General features: G+C 36.3%; 1 protein-coding gene across 1 annotated transcript in view; it reads left to right on the top strand.

Moving 5' to 3' along the window:
* The window catches only part of ATP11B (ATPase phospholipid transporting 11B (putative)), a gene marked incomplete at both ends in the record, with an annotated part of 95,945 nt that overhangs the window by 75,858 nt on the left and 3,118 nt on the right, over nt 1-16,969 (top strand). Inside the window, 3 exons of the mRNA XM_080696564.1 lie at nt 1,917-2,062; nt 4,966-5,025; nt 7,082-7,209. Of these exons, the coding sequence (XP_080552690.1) occupies nt 1,917-2,062; nt 4,966-5,025; nt 7,082-7,209 (334 nt within the window). The remainder of the gene's footprint in view (nt 1-1,916; nt 2,063-4,965; nt 5,026-7,081; nt 7,210-16,969) is intronic.

Below are 16,969 nucleotides of genomic sequence, written 5' to 3'. Positions count from 1 at the left end.
AAAGGAGAGTTAGGCTAGCTGTGTTCTGGAATAGTTTCTATAATGTCCTATGATGGATAATTATCAGGTCTGATATTTTCAATTTATTCTTTAAATCAACTGTTTTCTCTTTGGAATAATTAACTTTATTTTGAAAATGTAATTTTCTGAGGATGAGACAGGAGGATCATGGTTCAAAGACAGCCTCAGCTACTTAGTGAGGGCCTTTGCAACTCAGTAAGACCCTGTTTCAAAATATGGAATAAAAAATAGGGCTGGGGATGTAGCTCAGAGCTAGAATGCCCATGGACTTAATACCTAATACCACAAAAAAAGAAAATGTAATTTTCAGTGTTTTTTTTATTGTTTCCCATAAATTTCCATAACAATTTTTGATTATAGCTTCCTATACCATGCATTCCAGCATTAAAACTTGCTTAGTATATAACATAGGAAATGTTTCAAATAAGTAAGAAAACATGTTATTCAGTGAAAATATTAATAAAACTGGTTACTTATTTGGAAAAAACATGGATTAAGGATTTAAATAATTATTTAACACTATAAGAACTTATTGAAAATTTAATGAATAATCTTATTTGAATTGTGGAAAATATTTTAAGCACAACATCAAAGCTAAGAACTAAACTCGGGTATGGTGGCATATGTTTATAATTTCAGCATTTGGGAGGCTGAGACAGAAGGATTGCCATTCCGGGACGGCCTTAGCTACTACTTAGCGTGGCCCTTTGCAACTCAGTGAGACCTTTACAAAATAAAGAATAAAAGAATACGGATGGGGGTGTAGATCAGAGGAAGAATGCCCCTTTCCATTCCCAATACCACACACACACACACACACACACACACACACACACACACACACACAAAAGCAAGGAACTATAATATAGTTAGCAATATAGAAAAATCTATATGTTTGGGAGAGGTAAAAATCTCCAAAATAAATATTAATAACAGACTAGCAGAGTACTTGCAAAGTAAATGCCAAAGTTCTAATAGTACTAATACTTTGTCTTAACAAACTAACAAGAATAAGAAAAACACTCCAGTACAAGGATATGAATCATAAAAACTAAGATGAATACTAAGTGTATGAAAAAAGGGTTCAGTCTCTAACAATCAGGGGAATATAAACTAAAATTATCTTATGAGATTCGCAACACAGTGTTAGTAGAAGTGTAAATTGGTACACCCTGCATTTAAGAGGCTGAGATAGGAGGATTGTGGTTCTGGGACAGCCTCAGCTACTTAGACCCTTTGCAACTCAGTGAGACCCTGTTTCAAAATAAAGAATAAAAAATAGGGTTGGTCGTGTAGCTGGGAGGTAGAATGTCCCAGGCTTCCATCCAGATACAGTACTGCAAAAAAAAAAAAAAGGTACAGATTTCAGATTGGATGTTATTCTTTTTTTCTCTATTTATTTTAAATTTACATTTTTCTTTCAAAAAGTATGCTTTGACTTATACCTGAGAGTTTTATGACAACTAAAGGTGCTTATTTTTCCAATATTTAAATTTCTCAATTTAAATACTTTTCATATTCATTAGAATTAAGAGTTGAAGCAGTTTACAGAGTTTTATAGCACTTTATTAGTTTATTATCCAGTACTTTTATACTTATTAGTGTAATAATTGATGCTTCTGCTCTAGATCCTGAACTCTTAATATTTAATTTATACTAATGTGTTTTATTATAATTCTTTGAAAATTGTTGTTACATGTCTGATATAATATGGCTTTTTATTAATTACATATTCATATAGAATACCTTTTAGATAACTGATAACTGCTATATATAGGATTTAGTGTTCCCAAGCCTCAGATTCAACAACTGTAAATATTTAACATACTTAGAGATATATTGTGAAAGTTACACTTAATGAGTTATCAGTGGACATGCATTTTGTCTTTTTACAGGAATCATGGGTAAAGAAGGAAGACAAGCTGCAAGAAACAGTGACTATGCAATAGCTAGATTTAAGTTTCTCTCCAAATTACTTTTTGTTCATGGTCATTTTTATTATATTAGAATAGCTACCCTTGTACAGTATTTTTTTTATAAGGTAAGTTTGATATGAAAAAATTTTTTTCTTTTGTGGTACTGGGTATTGAACCTAGACATATTCTACCTTCAAGTTACACCCCTAGCCCTATTTTATTTCTTATTTGGAAACAGGGTCTCCCTAGGTTGATGAGAGTGTCACTTCTTGCTCAAGCTACTCTTGAAACTGCAGTCTTCCTGTCTCAGCCTCACAAGTACTGAGGTTACAGGTGTGCCACCACCACACCCAGCCTGGGGTTTTAGAATGAATATAGTAATTTGAAGTTTGAGTTTAAGTAATGTTATAACCATACAAATAATTTTTAAAATAGTTTCTATAAGCCAAGCTCTCTGGTACCTGCCTGTCATCTCAGTACTTGGGAGGCTGAGACAGGAGGATCCTGTGCTGGAAGTCCGTCTCAGCAGTTTACTGAATACCTCAGTAACTCAGACCCTGTTAAAATGATAAATGAAAAGAAAAGCTCGGAGATAGAGATAAAATGTTCCCAGGTTTAATCCCCAGTGGATGTGTGCGCACACGCACACGCGCGCACGCACACACACACACATTATAAGTACTAAATAATATTATTCTCTGAGTAAAAAATTATAGTACTTTAATCTATACAAATAGAATGCAAACTGGTGGTTGCCTGGAACCCAGGGTATGAATGGTAGAATTGACTGGAAAGGAATATAAGAAAATTTCTGGGTGATTGGAAAAGTTCTCTAATTTTTATAGTGATGGTGGTATTAAAATTATCAAAACACATCAAAATCTGTACTTACAATTGGTGTTTTGTTCTTTGTAAATAAAGCCGCAAAATCTTTGCTTTATTTGAAGCATTTCATCTTGAGCAAGTTTTTTGTTTTGTGGTATTGGGGATTGAACTCAGGGCCGTTCTGCCTCCAAGCTATGTTCCCAGCCCTCTAGATTTTTTGCTTTGAAACAGGGTGTTGCTAGGTTGTTAAGTCTTGTTATATTGCTAATGCTTTCCTGGAACCTGCAGTCTTCCTGTCTCAGCCTCTCAAGTACTGGGATTACAGGCATGTGCCACCAGTCCTGGCATAAGTAGTAAATTTAATTTAAATCAAGTGTGGTGGTGCATATTTGTAATCCCAGTACTTGGGAGGCTGAGACAGGAGGATCACAGGTTTGGAAACACCCTCAACAAAATTTTGAGAGAACCCAGGGACATTTTGGTGAGGCCTTCTGCAACTTAGTGAGACTCTGTTTCAAAATAAAAGACAGAAGCTGAGCGTGGTGGTGCACGCTTGTAATCCCAGCATTTGGGACGATGAGACAGGAGGATCATGGTTCGCAGACAGCCTCAACTACTTAGTGAGGTCCTTTGCAATTCAGTAAGACCCTGTTTCAAAATAAAGAATAAAAAATAGGGCTGGGGTGTAGGTCGGAGGTAGAATGCCCCTGGGTTCCATTCCCAATACCACACACATACACACAAAAAAAATTAAAAAGTAAAAATAAAAGACAAAATTGGGTTGGGAGTATAGATCAGAGGTAGAATTCCCCAGGTTCAATCCCTAGTTAAAAGAAAGTTTTAATTTAACTACAACATCATAGTTTCAAGCAGAGGTTCTTACTTTTTCCTTATTGCCTTTGATGACCTTTTTATGGTCTAGTGAAATACATGAGCTTCTCAATGTGGGGTTTTTATATATATAAAATGCTGCCAGGCTTGGTGGTGCCTGCCTGTAATCTCAGTACTTGGGAGACTGAAACAGAAGAATTACAGGTCTGAGGCCAGCCTTAGGAACATGATGAGACCATCTTTTAAAATAGCTGGGCGTGGTGACTCACGCTTGTAATCCCAGCATTCAGGAGGCTGAGACCTGGAGGATCACGGTTCACGGACAGCCTCAGCTGCTTAGTGAGGCCCTCTGCAACTCAGTGAGACCCGGTTTCAAAATAAAGAATAAAAAGTAGGGCAGGGGATATAGCTCGGAGGTCAAATGCCCCTGGGTTCCATCCCCAGACCTGCAAAAAAAAAAATAGTACTGGGGCTATAGCTCGGAGGTAAAAACCCCTGGGTTTAATCCCCAGTACCACAAAAATAAAATAGGATTACAAGGCCAGGCATGGTGGCACATTCTTATAATCCCAGTACATAGGAAACTGAGACAGAAAGATTTCAGGTTCATGGCCAGCCTCATCAACTTAGTGTGGCCCTCTACAACTTAGTGAGACCTTGTTTCAAAATAAACAATAAAACAGGACTTGGGGTACAGTTCAGAGTGAGAATGCCTCTGGATTTAATCCTCAGTATTACACACATACACAAATTAGGATCACAAAGAAATTAATGATATTGAAATACCTTTTTATCTCTGGTTCTTTTGGAAAAAGTGTCTGTGGAATCCACGTTGAGCTTGTGCTGCTAAGACATTTAATATACCAAAGTGTCCTATATTTCATCTTTCCCTATAATTAATATCTGCAAGCCAGAGAAAGAACACAAATAGATTGCATATTACTGTAAGATAGTATGGCAGTTTTTTAGCTTATTGTTCTGGCTTTTATTTGTATTATGAGTAGATTGAGATAAATGTTTTGATAGTTCCATTTATGTGTGCTATCATAGGCCTAAAGTTTAAGAAAATCTTACTTATTGTACTGTATACAAAAAATATTGAATAAGAGTTTGGAAGCTTATGAATTCAAAATTATAGTATTGCTTGTTAAGGATATTTTCATTCTAGTATCTGCACTGCTTTTTGATGTTTTTTTAATAAAAATGATAGTTCTACATTTCCATTTTTTTATGGACGAGTTCTTATGGGAAGACCCTTAACTTACCATATTAACTGAGATTGTACTTTTGGATACTTTAACCATATTTATAATTTTTTTTCTCTTTTAGACCTAAATATTTTAATTATTTCCCATTTAATCTTGTTTTTCAGAATGTGTGCTTTATCACACCCCAATTTTTATATCAGTTCTACTGTTTGTTTTCTCAACAAGTAAGTAAACAGAAGCTTGTTTTTTGTTTTTTTAGAATAAGTTCATATTTTGATAGACCTTTACAGAGACTATTTTCAGTTTTCTTAGTACTCAGGTAAATAAAACTTTTCTGAGTAGTATAGCCTTAATCAGTATACCATTTATAATATTTATTGATTGTTTTTCAGTTTGAGGTGAATGTTTATCAAAATATATTTTAATTCTACATCCTTATTTAGAGAATTGATATTAACTCTTAACAGCCATGAGAAATTTTTGATGACTTGCTTCATCTTATTTGTAATATTTCTATAGAATCCATATCAAGCCAGACCAAATAACTATTAGAGGTGCACCTCATTTTAGTTTCTGAATTAGAATTTTTATTACTTTGAAAGGAACAGAGTAATTTATCCAAGACTGACATACATGCTTCATCTTACAACCCAGGTGTGAATGATTAATAAGAGTGCCTGGAGTGTCCTGTTGGAGTTTTCAGAGCTTTCGCTTCTGAAAGGAAATACTATAAGCTGTTATTAATGGCTATAATGGGCTCAGGGTCTTTGTACACATGTTATATATTTGACTATACATATGTCACATATTTGCCATTCCTGATCTACTGTTTTGTTGTTGTTGTTGTTGTTGTTGTTGTTGTTGTACTAGGGGTGGAACCCAGAGGCTTTCTACCTCCGGGCTATACACCCAGACCTATTTTATATTTTATTTGGAAACAGAGTCTCACTAAGTTGCTGAGAGCTTCACTAAGTAGCTAAGGCTGGCTTCGAACCTGTGTGATCCTCCTGTCTCAGCCTCCCAAGTGCAGGGATTACAAGCGTGTGCCACCACGCCGGGCTATACTGTTTTATTTTATAGAAAAGGAAGGTGCAATCCATTGAGAATAAGTAGCTTGCCCAAGATCACATAGCTAAGTTTATAACTAAAATATGACTTGGAACTTAATCCTTCTGACTAATTCAGCACCCTTTTCATATGCCACAGTATATCTCACAAATTGAGACAGACATCGGTTCTAATTTATTGAAAAAACAAGAGCTTAATTATCTTGATTTTTTTGTGTGTGAGTTGTTCCTGTCCTTGATTGCTGTTTTCTCCTTTATTTACAACCTGTGGTTCTAAGCTCCAAATATCTACTTATGTAGGTATTTATTGCCAGAAACAATTTGTTTATCTGAATGAAAGAAATACTATTATACCATATGATAAAGGAATCTGATCTGTTGTGATTATGTTTTTAGGAAGTTTACAGTATAATTGGAGAGACAGTATTAATAAGAATAAGGACTTAGGCAGAGTGCTAAGCAGTTAGAATCAGCAGGAGCACCTGTGGCTCTCTGGAGGAGGCCACTATCACCGAGGACATGGGCCACTGTGAAAAGTTTTATGAAGCTGGCCGTGGTGGTGCACACTTGTGATCCCAGCATTTGGGAGGCTGAGAATGGAGAATCCAGGTTCGCAGCCAGCCTCAGCTACTTAGTGATACCTTTTGCAACTCAGTGAGACCCTCTTTCAAAATAAAGAATGTAAAAATAGGGCTGGGGGTGTCGCTTGGAGGTAAAATGTCCCTGGGTTTGAACCATCCCCATATCGCAAAAAAAAAAAAAAAAAGTTTCATGAAAGAAGAGTCACATCCAGTGCCTTAAGGAGAGTATACCATGTAGATGGGAGACCACGCCATGAAAGCAAAATTGTATGTTTAGTATATTGAAGACATATAAGAATGCATGTGGAAGAATTGTTCAAAACAACATCACAGTGACGAAGTTGTGTAGAATCTTGAAATCAGCTCACTATAATTCCAAATATACCTGACACAGCAAAATAGTTTAATTTCAGCAAAAATATAAATCTAGGAGTATTATATGTTAATATCTATATAAAAACAAATCAGAATTATTAATTAGAATTATCAAAATGGATTTGTGGATGAATTGATAAGGTGCAATCTTATGCTTTTCAGTCTGTTTCTTTGTGATTATATGCATAATAGAAATGCATAATGCATATTAAAATACATAATTTAGAATCTTCTCTTTTCTCCAATTTCACTTTTAGACATTGTATGACAGTGTATACCTGACTTTATACAATATTTGTTTTACTTCCCTACCTATTCTGATCTACAGTCTTTTGGAACAGCATATAGACCCTCATGTATTACAGAGCAAGCCCACCCTCTATCGGTAAGTAGTTTTCAGTATTAATGTCCCTATATTTTTAATTATAAGTAGTATATTTAATGGTTATCAATTTCAACAAGTATCTAAAAGTAAACAAGTTGGGGATGTAGCTTAGTGGTAGAGTGCTTGCCTCGTATTTTAAGACTGGGTTTCATTGCCAGCACTAAAATAATAACAAAAAATTACTGCAGAAAGAATGGTTATTGTACATTTCAAAGCTGTTAAATTATCAAAAAGAAAGTCTAAATTTTTCCATGTTTTTAAAAATGAATGTTTCCATCCTTGAAATGTAGTGGTTAATTGTACAATTTTACTTACTGCAAAGCAGTAATATTCTATATCATGTGCAGAAGAAAAGTTTGTTGTTGTTTTTTTTTTTTTTTTGTGGTACTGGGGGTGGAACCCAGGGGCTTTTTCTACCTCCAGGCTATACTCCCAGACCTAATTTATACTTTATTTGGAAACAGGGTCTTACTAAGTTGCTGAGAGCCTCACTAAGTAGCTGAGGCTGGCTTTGAACCTGTGTGATCCTCCTGTCTCAGCCTCCCAAGCGCTGGGATTACAAGTGTGCGCCACTACACCTGGCTTACAAGAAAAGTTATTCAATAATTGGTAGTCTTTAGAGTTCCTGAAAATTGGTTCATGTTCTAATACTACTAAATTTATGGGTGACAGTCAGTGCAAATACAAGTTGAAGACAATAATCCCAAAACCAAGTAATCACAGAGAAATGGAATCTGGCAGGGCCGACTGATGGTTCCCATTATTAACACTTATAAAGAGGCTGTAGTGGTAGTACTTGCAGACAAAATAACTTATTTTGATTTACCAGAATATCTAGGAGAGGGCTTGACCTTGACACAGATTGTTCTTCCAGTGTAACTGTTGCTGAAAATCAATTAATTAGAAGCCTCAGTGATAAATCCTAACTCAGATGACCTCACTAAAAGGAGACCATTATGGCAGAGTGGCTGAATGTTAACAATATAAATAGATACATCATCTTTTCACAACTGAAGTATTATATTCTTTCATCAAATGAAAAAATGTATTAATAAGATAGATGCTATTACTAGAAGTGATAATTTGTAAATTTGGGTTCTTTCTGCTAATATTTTCAAACAATTTTAAATTATGATTTCATCTGGCTGGCATGGTGGCACACACTTGTAATCCTTGCTCTTGGGAGGCGGAGACAGGAGGATTATGCTGGTTCGAAGTTAGCCTTGCTGGCTTAAGAGACCCTGTTTCCAAATAAAAATATAAAAATAGGTCTGGGATTGTAGCCCAGAGGTTTCCAGGAACCCCCAGTACCACCACCAAAAAAAAAAAAAAAAAAAAAAAGATTTCATCTTGTTTTTTAATTGCCAAATTGTAATTGTTTAATAGATTAAGAAAAAAAAAAGAATACAGGCATGGTGGCCCACACTTGTAATCCCAGTACTTGGGAGCTGAAACAGGAGGATCCCTGGTTTGGCCAGCCTCAGCTACTTTTAAGGCCCTCTGCAATTTAGTGAGACTCTGTTTCAAAATAAAAGAATAAAAAAAATCAGTCAGGCATGATGGCGCAGGCTTGTAATCCCAGAATTTGGGAGACTGAGACGGGAGAATCGTGGTTCGCGGATAGCCTCAGCTACTTAGTGAGGCCCTTTGCAACTCAGTGAGAACCTGCTTCAAAATAAAGAATAAAAATATAGGGCTGGGAGTTTACTTCAGAGGTAGAATGCCCCTGAGTTCCATCCCCCGTACCTCAAAAAAGAATAAAAAAAAATAAGGCTAGGAGTGTAGCTCAGAGGTAGAATGCCCTGGGTTCAATCCCCAGTACCACAACACACAAAAAAATCCTAATATGTGGTTTTTTTTTCTTTTAATTTACAGAGACATCAGTAAAAACTGTCTTTTAAGCATTAAAACATTTCTTTATTGGACCATCCTGGGTTTCAGTCATGCCTTTATTTTCTTTTATGGATCCTATTTTCTAATAGGGAAAGATATATCTCTGCTTGGAAATGGCCAGGTAAAAAATACACTTTCTTAAAAAGTACTTGTCAATATTCTGATTTGGTTTGGTTTTTGATAATTTTCTTTCATGGAAAAATGAAAAAATTCAATTTAAGTTATAAAATTTCAGGTATTGAGTTAAAATAAAAATATTAAAGGCTTAAATTTTTTCATTTAAAAATGAAGTTTTATGCAATTGAAAGTTAAAACCTAAAAGCGTAATATAAAGTAAAAGAATACAATGTAACAATAAAAGGAAATTCAAGTCACTAAACTGTTTTACTATTCAAAACTTAGTTTATGTATGCATAACTATGAATTCTCCTGCATGTTGTTTACCTCAAGATAGTGTTTTAATAAGAGGTACTATTTATTTGGTGCTTACTTTTGTGCAAAGTGTTTTATGTGTCACATTGCCTATTAATCTTCACAGTAATGCAGTTAGAAGGGTGTAATTACCCTTGTTTTTCAGATGAGAAATAGTGTTGATTTTTTTTTGCTTTTAATTGCATGAATTGGGTTTTATTAAGGAATGCTACCATATTCTTCTATGCACACAAGCAAGTCTAAGGATGGGATAGATTACTATGTGATATGATCACTTTTCTAAAATGTGAAATAGGAAAAAGTGGTAAATTGTATACTCTAAGAATGTGTCCTCATTGGAGTGCTTGTGTTGAAAGACCTGGCAGAAAAAAAGCTTTTCCTTCCAAGCTTAGCTTGATGGGGAGAGAGAAGAACAGCTGTATTACTTTGGTGGACTGCATTCCTTTGGCTTTTTTTTTTTAATTAGCAGCACTTACATCTCACAAAATATGTTTGGAAACACAGATATACAAACTTTTCAGTTGAAGAAATAAAGTGTTTTATCTGTTCAGCAAACATTCATTAAAGACCAATCATTCCCAAGGGCTATATACTCAACTCTAAATATATAGTTACTATATTTATTTACTATATATTTAGTTACTTCTATATAATGGAGTTTAAAGTCTTCCTAATCGATAACCAAAAATGAACAAGTATACTAGTAACAAAATAAGCCAGTACAAAGAAACGGGTTTTAGATTTAGAAGTCTTTAGCCATGCAGATTTCTCTAGGTTGTATTCTTGCCATTTTATTTTTCAGGACATATCTAGCCTGATTTGGATAAAATATGAATCTAGCTTGTGTTATATAGCATAAAGGTTACACCACTTCCCAAGTAATAACTATGTTATGTGTTTTTTCTTCTGTGCCAGGTATATTGCATGCATTAGCTTTTTTTTTTTTTTTTTTTTTGGCGGGTCTGGGGATGGAACCCAGGGGCATTCAACCTCCGAGCTACACCCTCTGCCCTATTTTTATTCTTTATTTTGAAACTGGGTCTCACTGAGTTGGAGAGGGCCTCACTAAGTAGCTGAGGTTGTCTGCGAACCGCGATCCTCCAGTCTCAGCCTCCCGAATGCTGGGATTACAAGCGTGTGCCACCATGCCTGGCTTATGCATTAGCTTATTAAATTATAGGAAAATATCATCTCTTTTTTCATATTGAAAATTAACTTTAGAGATACTTAAAAACCTACCTAGGTTCTCACAATCAAATTGTAGGAGTGGAATTTCAGTTCAGATCTGTGACTTCAGAGCCTATTTGTTTAGTCCTGATCCTCAGTGCCCTTGAGAAACATCTGTTAGCCTGGTGCCCTTCTGTGCAATCTGGCCACTGACCATGGACCTGTGAGAGTGTGGACACTTTTCAGAGTAGTGGGGTGAAGCTACACAAAGAAAGTGGGGAGCGAGAAGGCAGATGTCATTGGATGAAAATAAAAGTAGAGAGATGGTGGTAGAAAATAAAAAGCTTTTCCTTCCAGGCTTAGCTTGATGAGGAGAGAGAAGGAAAGAACAGCAGTATTACTGTGGTGGACTGCATTCCATTGGCTTTTTTTTAAATTAGCAATACTTGCATCTCACAAAATGTGTTTGTTAGTTACTACTTTTTTTAATTTTAAAAATTATATGTACTCATTATGGTAAATTTGAAACATATAGAAAAATATATAAAGAAAGCATATCCCCTGTAGTATTTCTATCTGGATATTAACTTTCATTGTTTGAGCATATTTTCTTTCTTATTTTTGATATTTTTGTTAACATCATAATTTATATCTCCTTTCATTCTTCTTCTTTTTTTTTTTTTGGTGTGTGTGTTTATCTCCCCCCCCCCAGCCATCTTAATTTTTATTTTTTGAAACAAGATCTAAGTTGTTGACGATCTAAGTTGCTAGCCTAGAACCTGCAATCCTTCTGTCTCTGCCTCCTAAGTACTCAGTTTTTAATTGGACACCAACATGCCTGGCTACTAAATGATTCTTCATGTTACTAAACTGTTTCAAAAACACTTTTCATAGCTATATAATGCTCTAATATACATGTCATTATTTAAGTACAGTATTCTCTTAATTTGAGATTTTTTTTGTTTTTAGTTTTTAGTGGGGTTTTTTTGATTTTTTGTTTCTTTGTTTTTTTGCTTGTGGTACTGAGGGTAGAACCCAGGGGCTTTTCTACCCCAGGCTATACTACCAGACCTATTTTTTTAATATTTTATTTGGAAACAGGGTCTCACTAAGTTGCTGAGAGCCTCACTAAATAGCTGAGGCTGGCTTTGAACCTGTGCAATCCTCCTGTCTCAGCCTCCCAAGCACAAGGATTACAAGCGTCCGCCACCACGCCTGGCTGGTGTTTGTTTGTTTGTTTGTTTGTTTGTTTGTTTGTTTTTTAAGCAGAGTCTCACTTGTATGTTGCTCAGGCTGGCCTCAAATTCCTGGGCTCAAACAATACTCCTGCCCTCATCTTTTAAGTAGCTATGCCTACAGGAATATACAACCAGGTCTAGCTTTTAGTGACTTCTTAAACTTAAAAGTCTTGAGCAGCTGGGCATGGTGGAGCACGTTTGTAATCCCAGCATTTGGGAGGCTGAGACAAGAGGATCACAGTTCGCAGACAGCCTCAGCTACTACTTAGGCCCTTTGCAATTCAGTGAGAACCTGTTTCAAAATAAAGAATAAAAAATAGGGCTCGGGTGTAGCTCAGAGGTAGAATTTTTCTGGGTTCCATCCCCAGTACCTGAGGGGAAAAAAAGTCTTGAGCATTCTTTATACAGAAGATAAAACCTTAATGAAGGATAAATTGCTAGCCCTTAGCATAAAAGTGTTTTTTTCTTTTTCCTTCCTTTTTTATTTCTCTTTTTGTTTTTGTTTTAAACTCAAGCTATAACTTTTTAACCTTAAATCATTAGCCTAAAGCTCCCTTTACCTACCAATTCTACTATTAAGATATATACCACTAAAACATGATCTACAGCTCCCTGCAACCTATACTATGGAGAGTGGAAAAGAATCACACATTAGAATTATTCAGAATGGAATTCACACCCTAGCACCTGTAGTTATCATTTGAGTGAATTGGAGTTAAATAGTTAACCTCTCTAATAGTGTCTAACTCTGATTTCTTGCCTGCAAAATGAAGGATGTATCCCTACCTTAAAAGTTTTCTTTAATCCCAGCATTCGGGAGGCTGAGACTGGAGAATGTAGCTTTGGCTACTTATTGTGAGGCCCTTCGCAACTTAGCGAGACCCTGTTCCAGAATAAAGAATAAAAAAAATAGGTCAGGGGATTATAGCTTGGGTTCCATCCCCAGACACCCCCCCCAAAAAAAATGTTTTCTGTGAGGATTAAATGACATACATAGAGCATTTATCAAAGTGGCTAATATATAAAAGTACTCAGTAAGTCTTAACAGTAATAGTTTTTATTTTTACTGTCAAATCATTTTACTCAAATGCACTGTCCTGCCCACTCCACCTAATCTACCTCTCCTAGAAACTCTCGTTAGCTGTGAAAGTCACCTTGCTCCCTTATTTCTAGTTCAAAGCCATTGCTAATGTTTCTTCTTCAGAGTGTGTTTGCATCTCTTCCTCAAAACCCTTTTCTCATCATCATGAGCCCACAGACCCCTGTCCTTCAGCTCCAATTCCCTCTTACATATCCTGATGCTAAAAATCTTTTTTTACTTTTCTTTAGTCCATGTCTCATTGTTCAACACTGGTATCTTTTTTTTTTTTTTTTTTTTTTTTTTTGTGGCACTGGGGTTCCTGGAAGTCCTTCTACCTCCGGGCTACACTCCCAGACCTATTTTATATTTTTATTTGGAAACAGGGTCTCCTAAGCCAGCGCACGCGGCTGGCTTCGAACCTGCGTGATCCTCCTGTCTCTGCCTCCCAAGCGCGGGGATTACAAGCGTGCGCCACCACACCCGGTAACACTGGTATCTTAATGCTTCCTGTTTTCTATGTTATGTTCCTTTATGCCCAAAAACTCTATGAGCAATTGAAGGCCTGGAGGATAAGAAAAAAAAAATGTTTAAATTGGAAGTACTAGAGAAAAGAGGTAAAGATGAGGTCAGTGCAAACAAATGATCCTGAGAGGAGCAGACAAAGAGTTGCAGTACTTTAGGGTTAAGGGCAGAATAATTCAGGCAGTATGTGTGTATATAAATGTCTCTTAGAGCCCGGCGTGGTGGTGCATGCTTGTAATCCCAGCTTTCCAGAGGCTGAGACTGGAGGATCTTGCACAGCCTCAGCTATTTAGTGAGGCCCTCTGCAACTTAGTGAGACACTGTTTCAAAATAAAGAATAAAAAATAGGGCAGGGGGTATAGCTCGGAGGTCAAATGCCCCTGGGTTCCATCCCCAGACCTGCAAATAAATAAATAAATAAATAAACAAACAAACAAACCTAACATGTTTTTAACCTGTATCTTGAATGTTTATATATATGTTAACTAACTTTTAAGAAACCTTTTTTTTTTTTTTGGTGGTACTGGGGGTGGAACCCAGAGGCTTTCTACCTCCGAGCTATACTCCCAGACCTTTTTTATATTTTATTTGGAAACAGGGTCTCACTAAGTTGCTGAAAGCCTCACTAAGTAGCTGAGGCTGGCTTCAAACCCGTGCGATCCTCCTGTCACAGCCTCCCAAGCGCGGGGATTACAAGTGTGCGCCACCACGCCTGGCTTTTAAGAAACTTTTTATATATTCATTCTTAATTTTTCTTTTTTGTTGTTAATTTTTTAAAATTTTTTATTGGTGCATTATATTCCTACATCATATTGGGGTAAAAAACTTGTGTGTACATACATGTACACATCACTGATTTAACCCCTACCCAATTCCTACCCTGTTCCCTCCCGATCCCTCCTTCTCTTGCTTGGCTTAGTGGTTGACTTCGATAGGTTTAAGTACATTGTGTGTTTTAGAGATTTTCCGTCTTCCCCCTCCTCTCTCCTCCTTTAGGTTTAATTTTTCATTACTTTGGCAATAACTATTCATACTTCACATAATCCTCTCAAACTTTTTAATCTTCTTCTATGTAAAATGTAAGTCTTGAACAGTTTCTTCTCTGATTTTTGGGAAGACCAGGAGAGCATATATAACACGTCTGAGTTCCTCTCTGTGTGTCTCTAAAACTACTTTCCTATAGGCAGATTGAAGTGCATCATAAAAAGTATGCTCCTTTACTCTTAGTCCTTAACAAGTTGTCAGAGAACACAAGTATTTACACAAGTATTTGTCTACCTGTGCAAGTTTAGTCATAGTGTTTGAATATAAGCACAGTCAAAAACTGTCCCTTGGTTTACAACACAGTAACATCACCACAAACATTTATCAAAAAGTCACAGATTACAAATTTGATGACTATATAGTTTGGGTAATCTTTTAATTATTAAAGTAAAAAATGAACCCAACAAGTTTCTAACCTGTTTCTGTCCTCTGAACAGAATCAGTGTTTTGAATTTTTTTTTTTTTTTTTTTTTTTTTTTGGTGGTACTGGGGTTCCTGGAAGCTCTTCTACCTCCGGGCTACACTCCCAGACCTATTTTTACATTTTTATTTGGAAACAGGGTCTCCTAAGCCAGCAAGGCTGGCTTTGAACCTGCGCGATCCTCCTGTCTCTGCCTCCCAAGCGCGGGGATTACAAGCGTGCGCCACCACGCCCGGCTGAAATTATTTTTAAATAATACTTTATAAAACACTACACACTTATAATAGTTATTATAGATTTTATTCACATACTACCTTAAAATTTTAAGCAAGATTATCAAAGAAAAGTATAATGTTTTTATTAATAGACTCTGACAAAGGGTAAAATTATATTACAAAACACTGTTTTGGGAGAGGATTTCTTTTTTATGGTTCTAGAGATTGATCCCAGGGCTTCACACATGCTAGGCAAAAGTTCTTATCACTGAGCTATGTTCCCAGCCCTTTTAAATTATTTTATTTTTACTTTTGAAAATGGGGATTGAGTTCAGAGATACTTTACCACTGAGTTATATCTATAGGTCTTTTCTACTTTGAGACAGGGTCTCACTAACTTGCTGACTCTGTCCTCAAATTTGGGATCCTCCTGTCTAGGCCTTCCAAGAAGCTTTGATTTGGTTTGTGCCAACACATTCAGCTTATTTGGAAAAGATTTTGGTATAACTTCTAAAAAATTTTTAAATCCCCCAGGAATAAAACACCATGTAGTAAAACTGATTTCTATGAAGTGACTTTTTTTAACTTTAAATTTTTTTTTAATTTTTATCTCACAAAACTAAAACTCTATACTTAATAAACAACTCCCATTTCCTTCTGTTCTGCCCCTCCCCCAGCCCCTGGAAACCATTTTATTTTGTGTTTCTATTAATTTGACTTACCCAGTGAAATCCGTTTTGTTTTGTTTTGCCGTACTAGGGATGGAACCCAGGGGCATTCTACTGCCAAGTTATACACCCAGCCTATTTTTTACTATTTATTTATTTATTTATTTATTTATTTATTTATTTATTTATTTGGTGATACTGGGGTTCCTGGAAGCCCTTCTACCTCTGGGCTACACTCCCAGACCTATTATATATATATAGTTTAATTTGGAAACAGGGTCTCTTAAGCCAGCGAGGCTGCCTCCGAACCAGCGCAATCCTCCTGTCTCCGCCTCCCAAGCGCTGGGTGTGCGCCACCACGCTCAGCTTTACTCTTTATTTTGAAACAGGGTCTCACTGAGTTGCAAAGGGCCTCACTAAGTAGTAGCTGATACTGACTGAACTGCGATCCTCCTATCTCCTCCACCTGCCAAATGCTGGGATTACAAGTATGTGCCACCATGCCCAGCTGAAATCAGTTAAAAAAAAAATTTAGGTCAAGCATGGTGGCATATGCCTGTAATCTCAGTACTTGGAAGGCTGAGACAGAATGATTGCAGAAGGCCTGACTGTGCATCTTAGCAAGACTGTCAACCCCTTAGACTGTTTCAAAATAAAAAGATAAAATGGGCTGGAAGTATAGCTCGAAGGTAGAATGGGTTCCATCCCCAGTACCCCCCCCAAAAAAAAGGCTAAGTAAGTAAATAGTAAATTAGGTGACTAAAAATTAATGATTTTTTTTTCTGTGTGTGTGGTACTGAGATGGATCCCAGGGGCATTCTACCTCCAAGCTACACCCCAGGCCTATTTTTTTACTCTTTATTTTGAATGGGGATTCACTGAGTTGCAAAGGACCTCACTAAGTAGTAGGTGAGGCTATCTGAAAACTGGGATCCTCCTGTCTCAGCCTCCCTAATGCTGGGATTACAAGTATGTGTCACCATGCCAGGCTTTATTTTTATATATATATATAATAGAAGAATTTATCTCCTTTGTTGATCCCATGCAGAATAAGTTATTTTGGGAGATGCTTATTTTGA

Source organism: Muscardinus avellanarius (assembly GCF_963383645.1).
Source record: "Muscardinus avellanarius genome assembly, chromosome: 5".
NCBI lineage: Eukaryota > Metazoa > Chordata > Mammalia > Rodentia > Gliridae > Muscardinus > Muscardinus avellanarius.
Note: the sequence above shows the minus strand (reverse complement) of the source record. Positions and strands in the feature narration are given on the sequence as shown.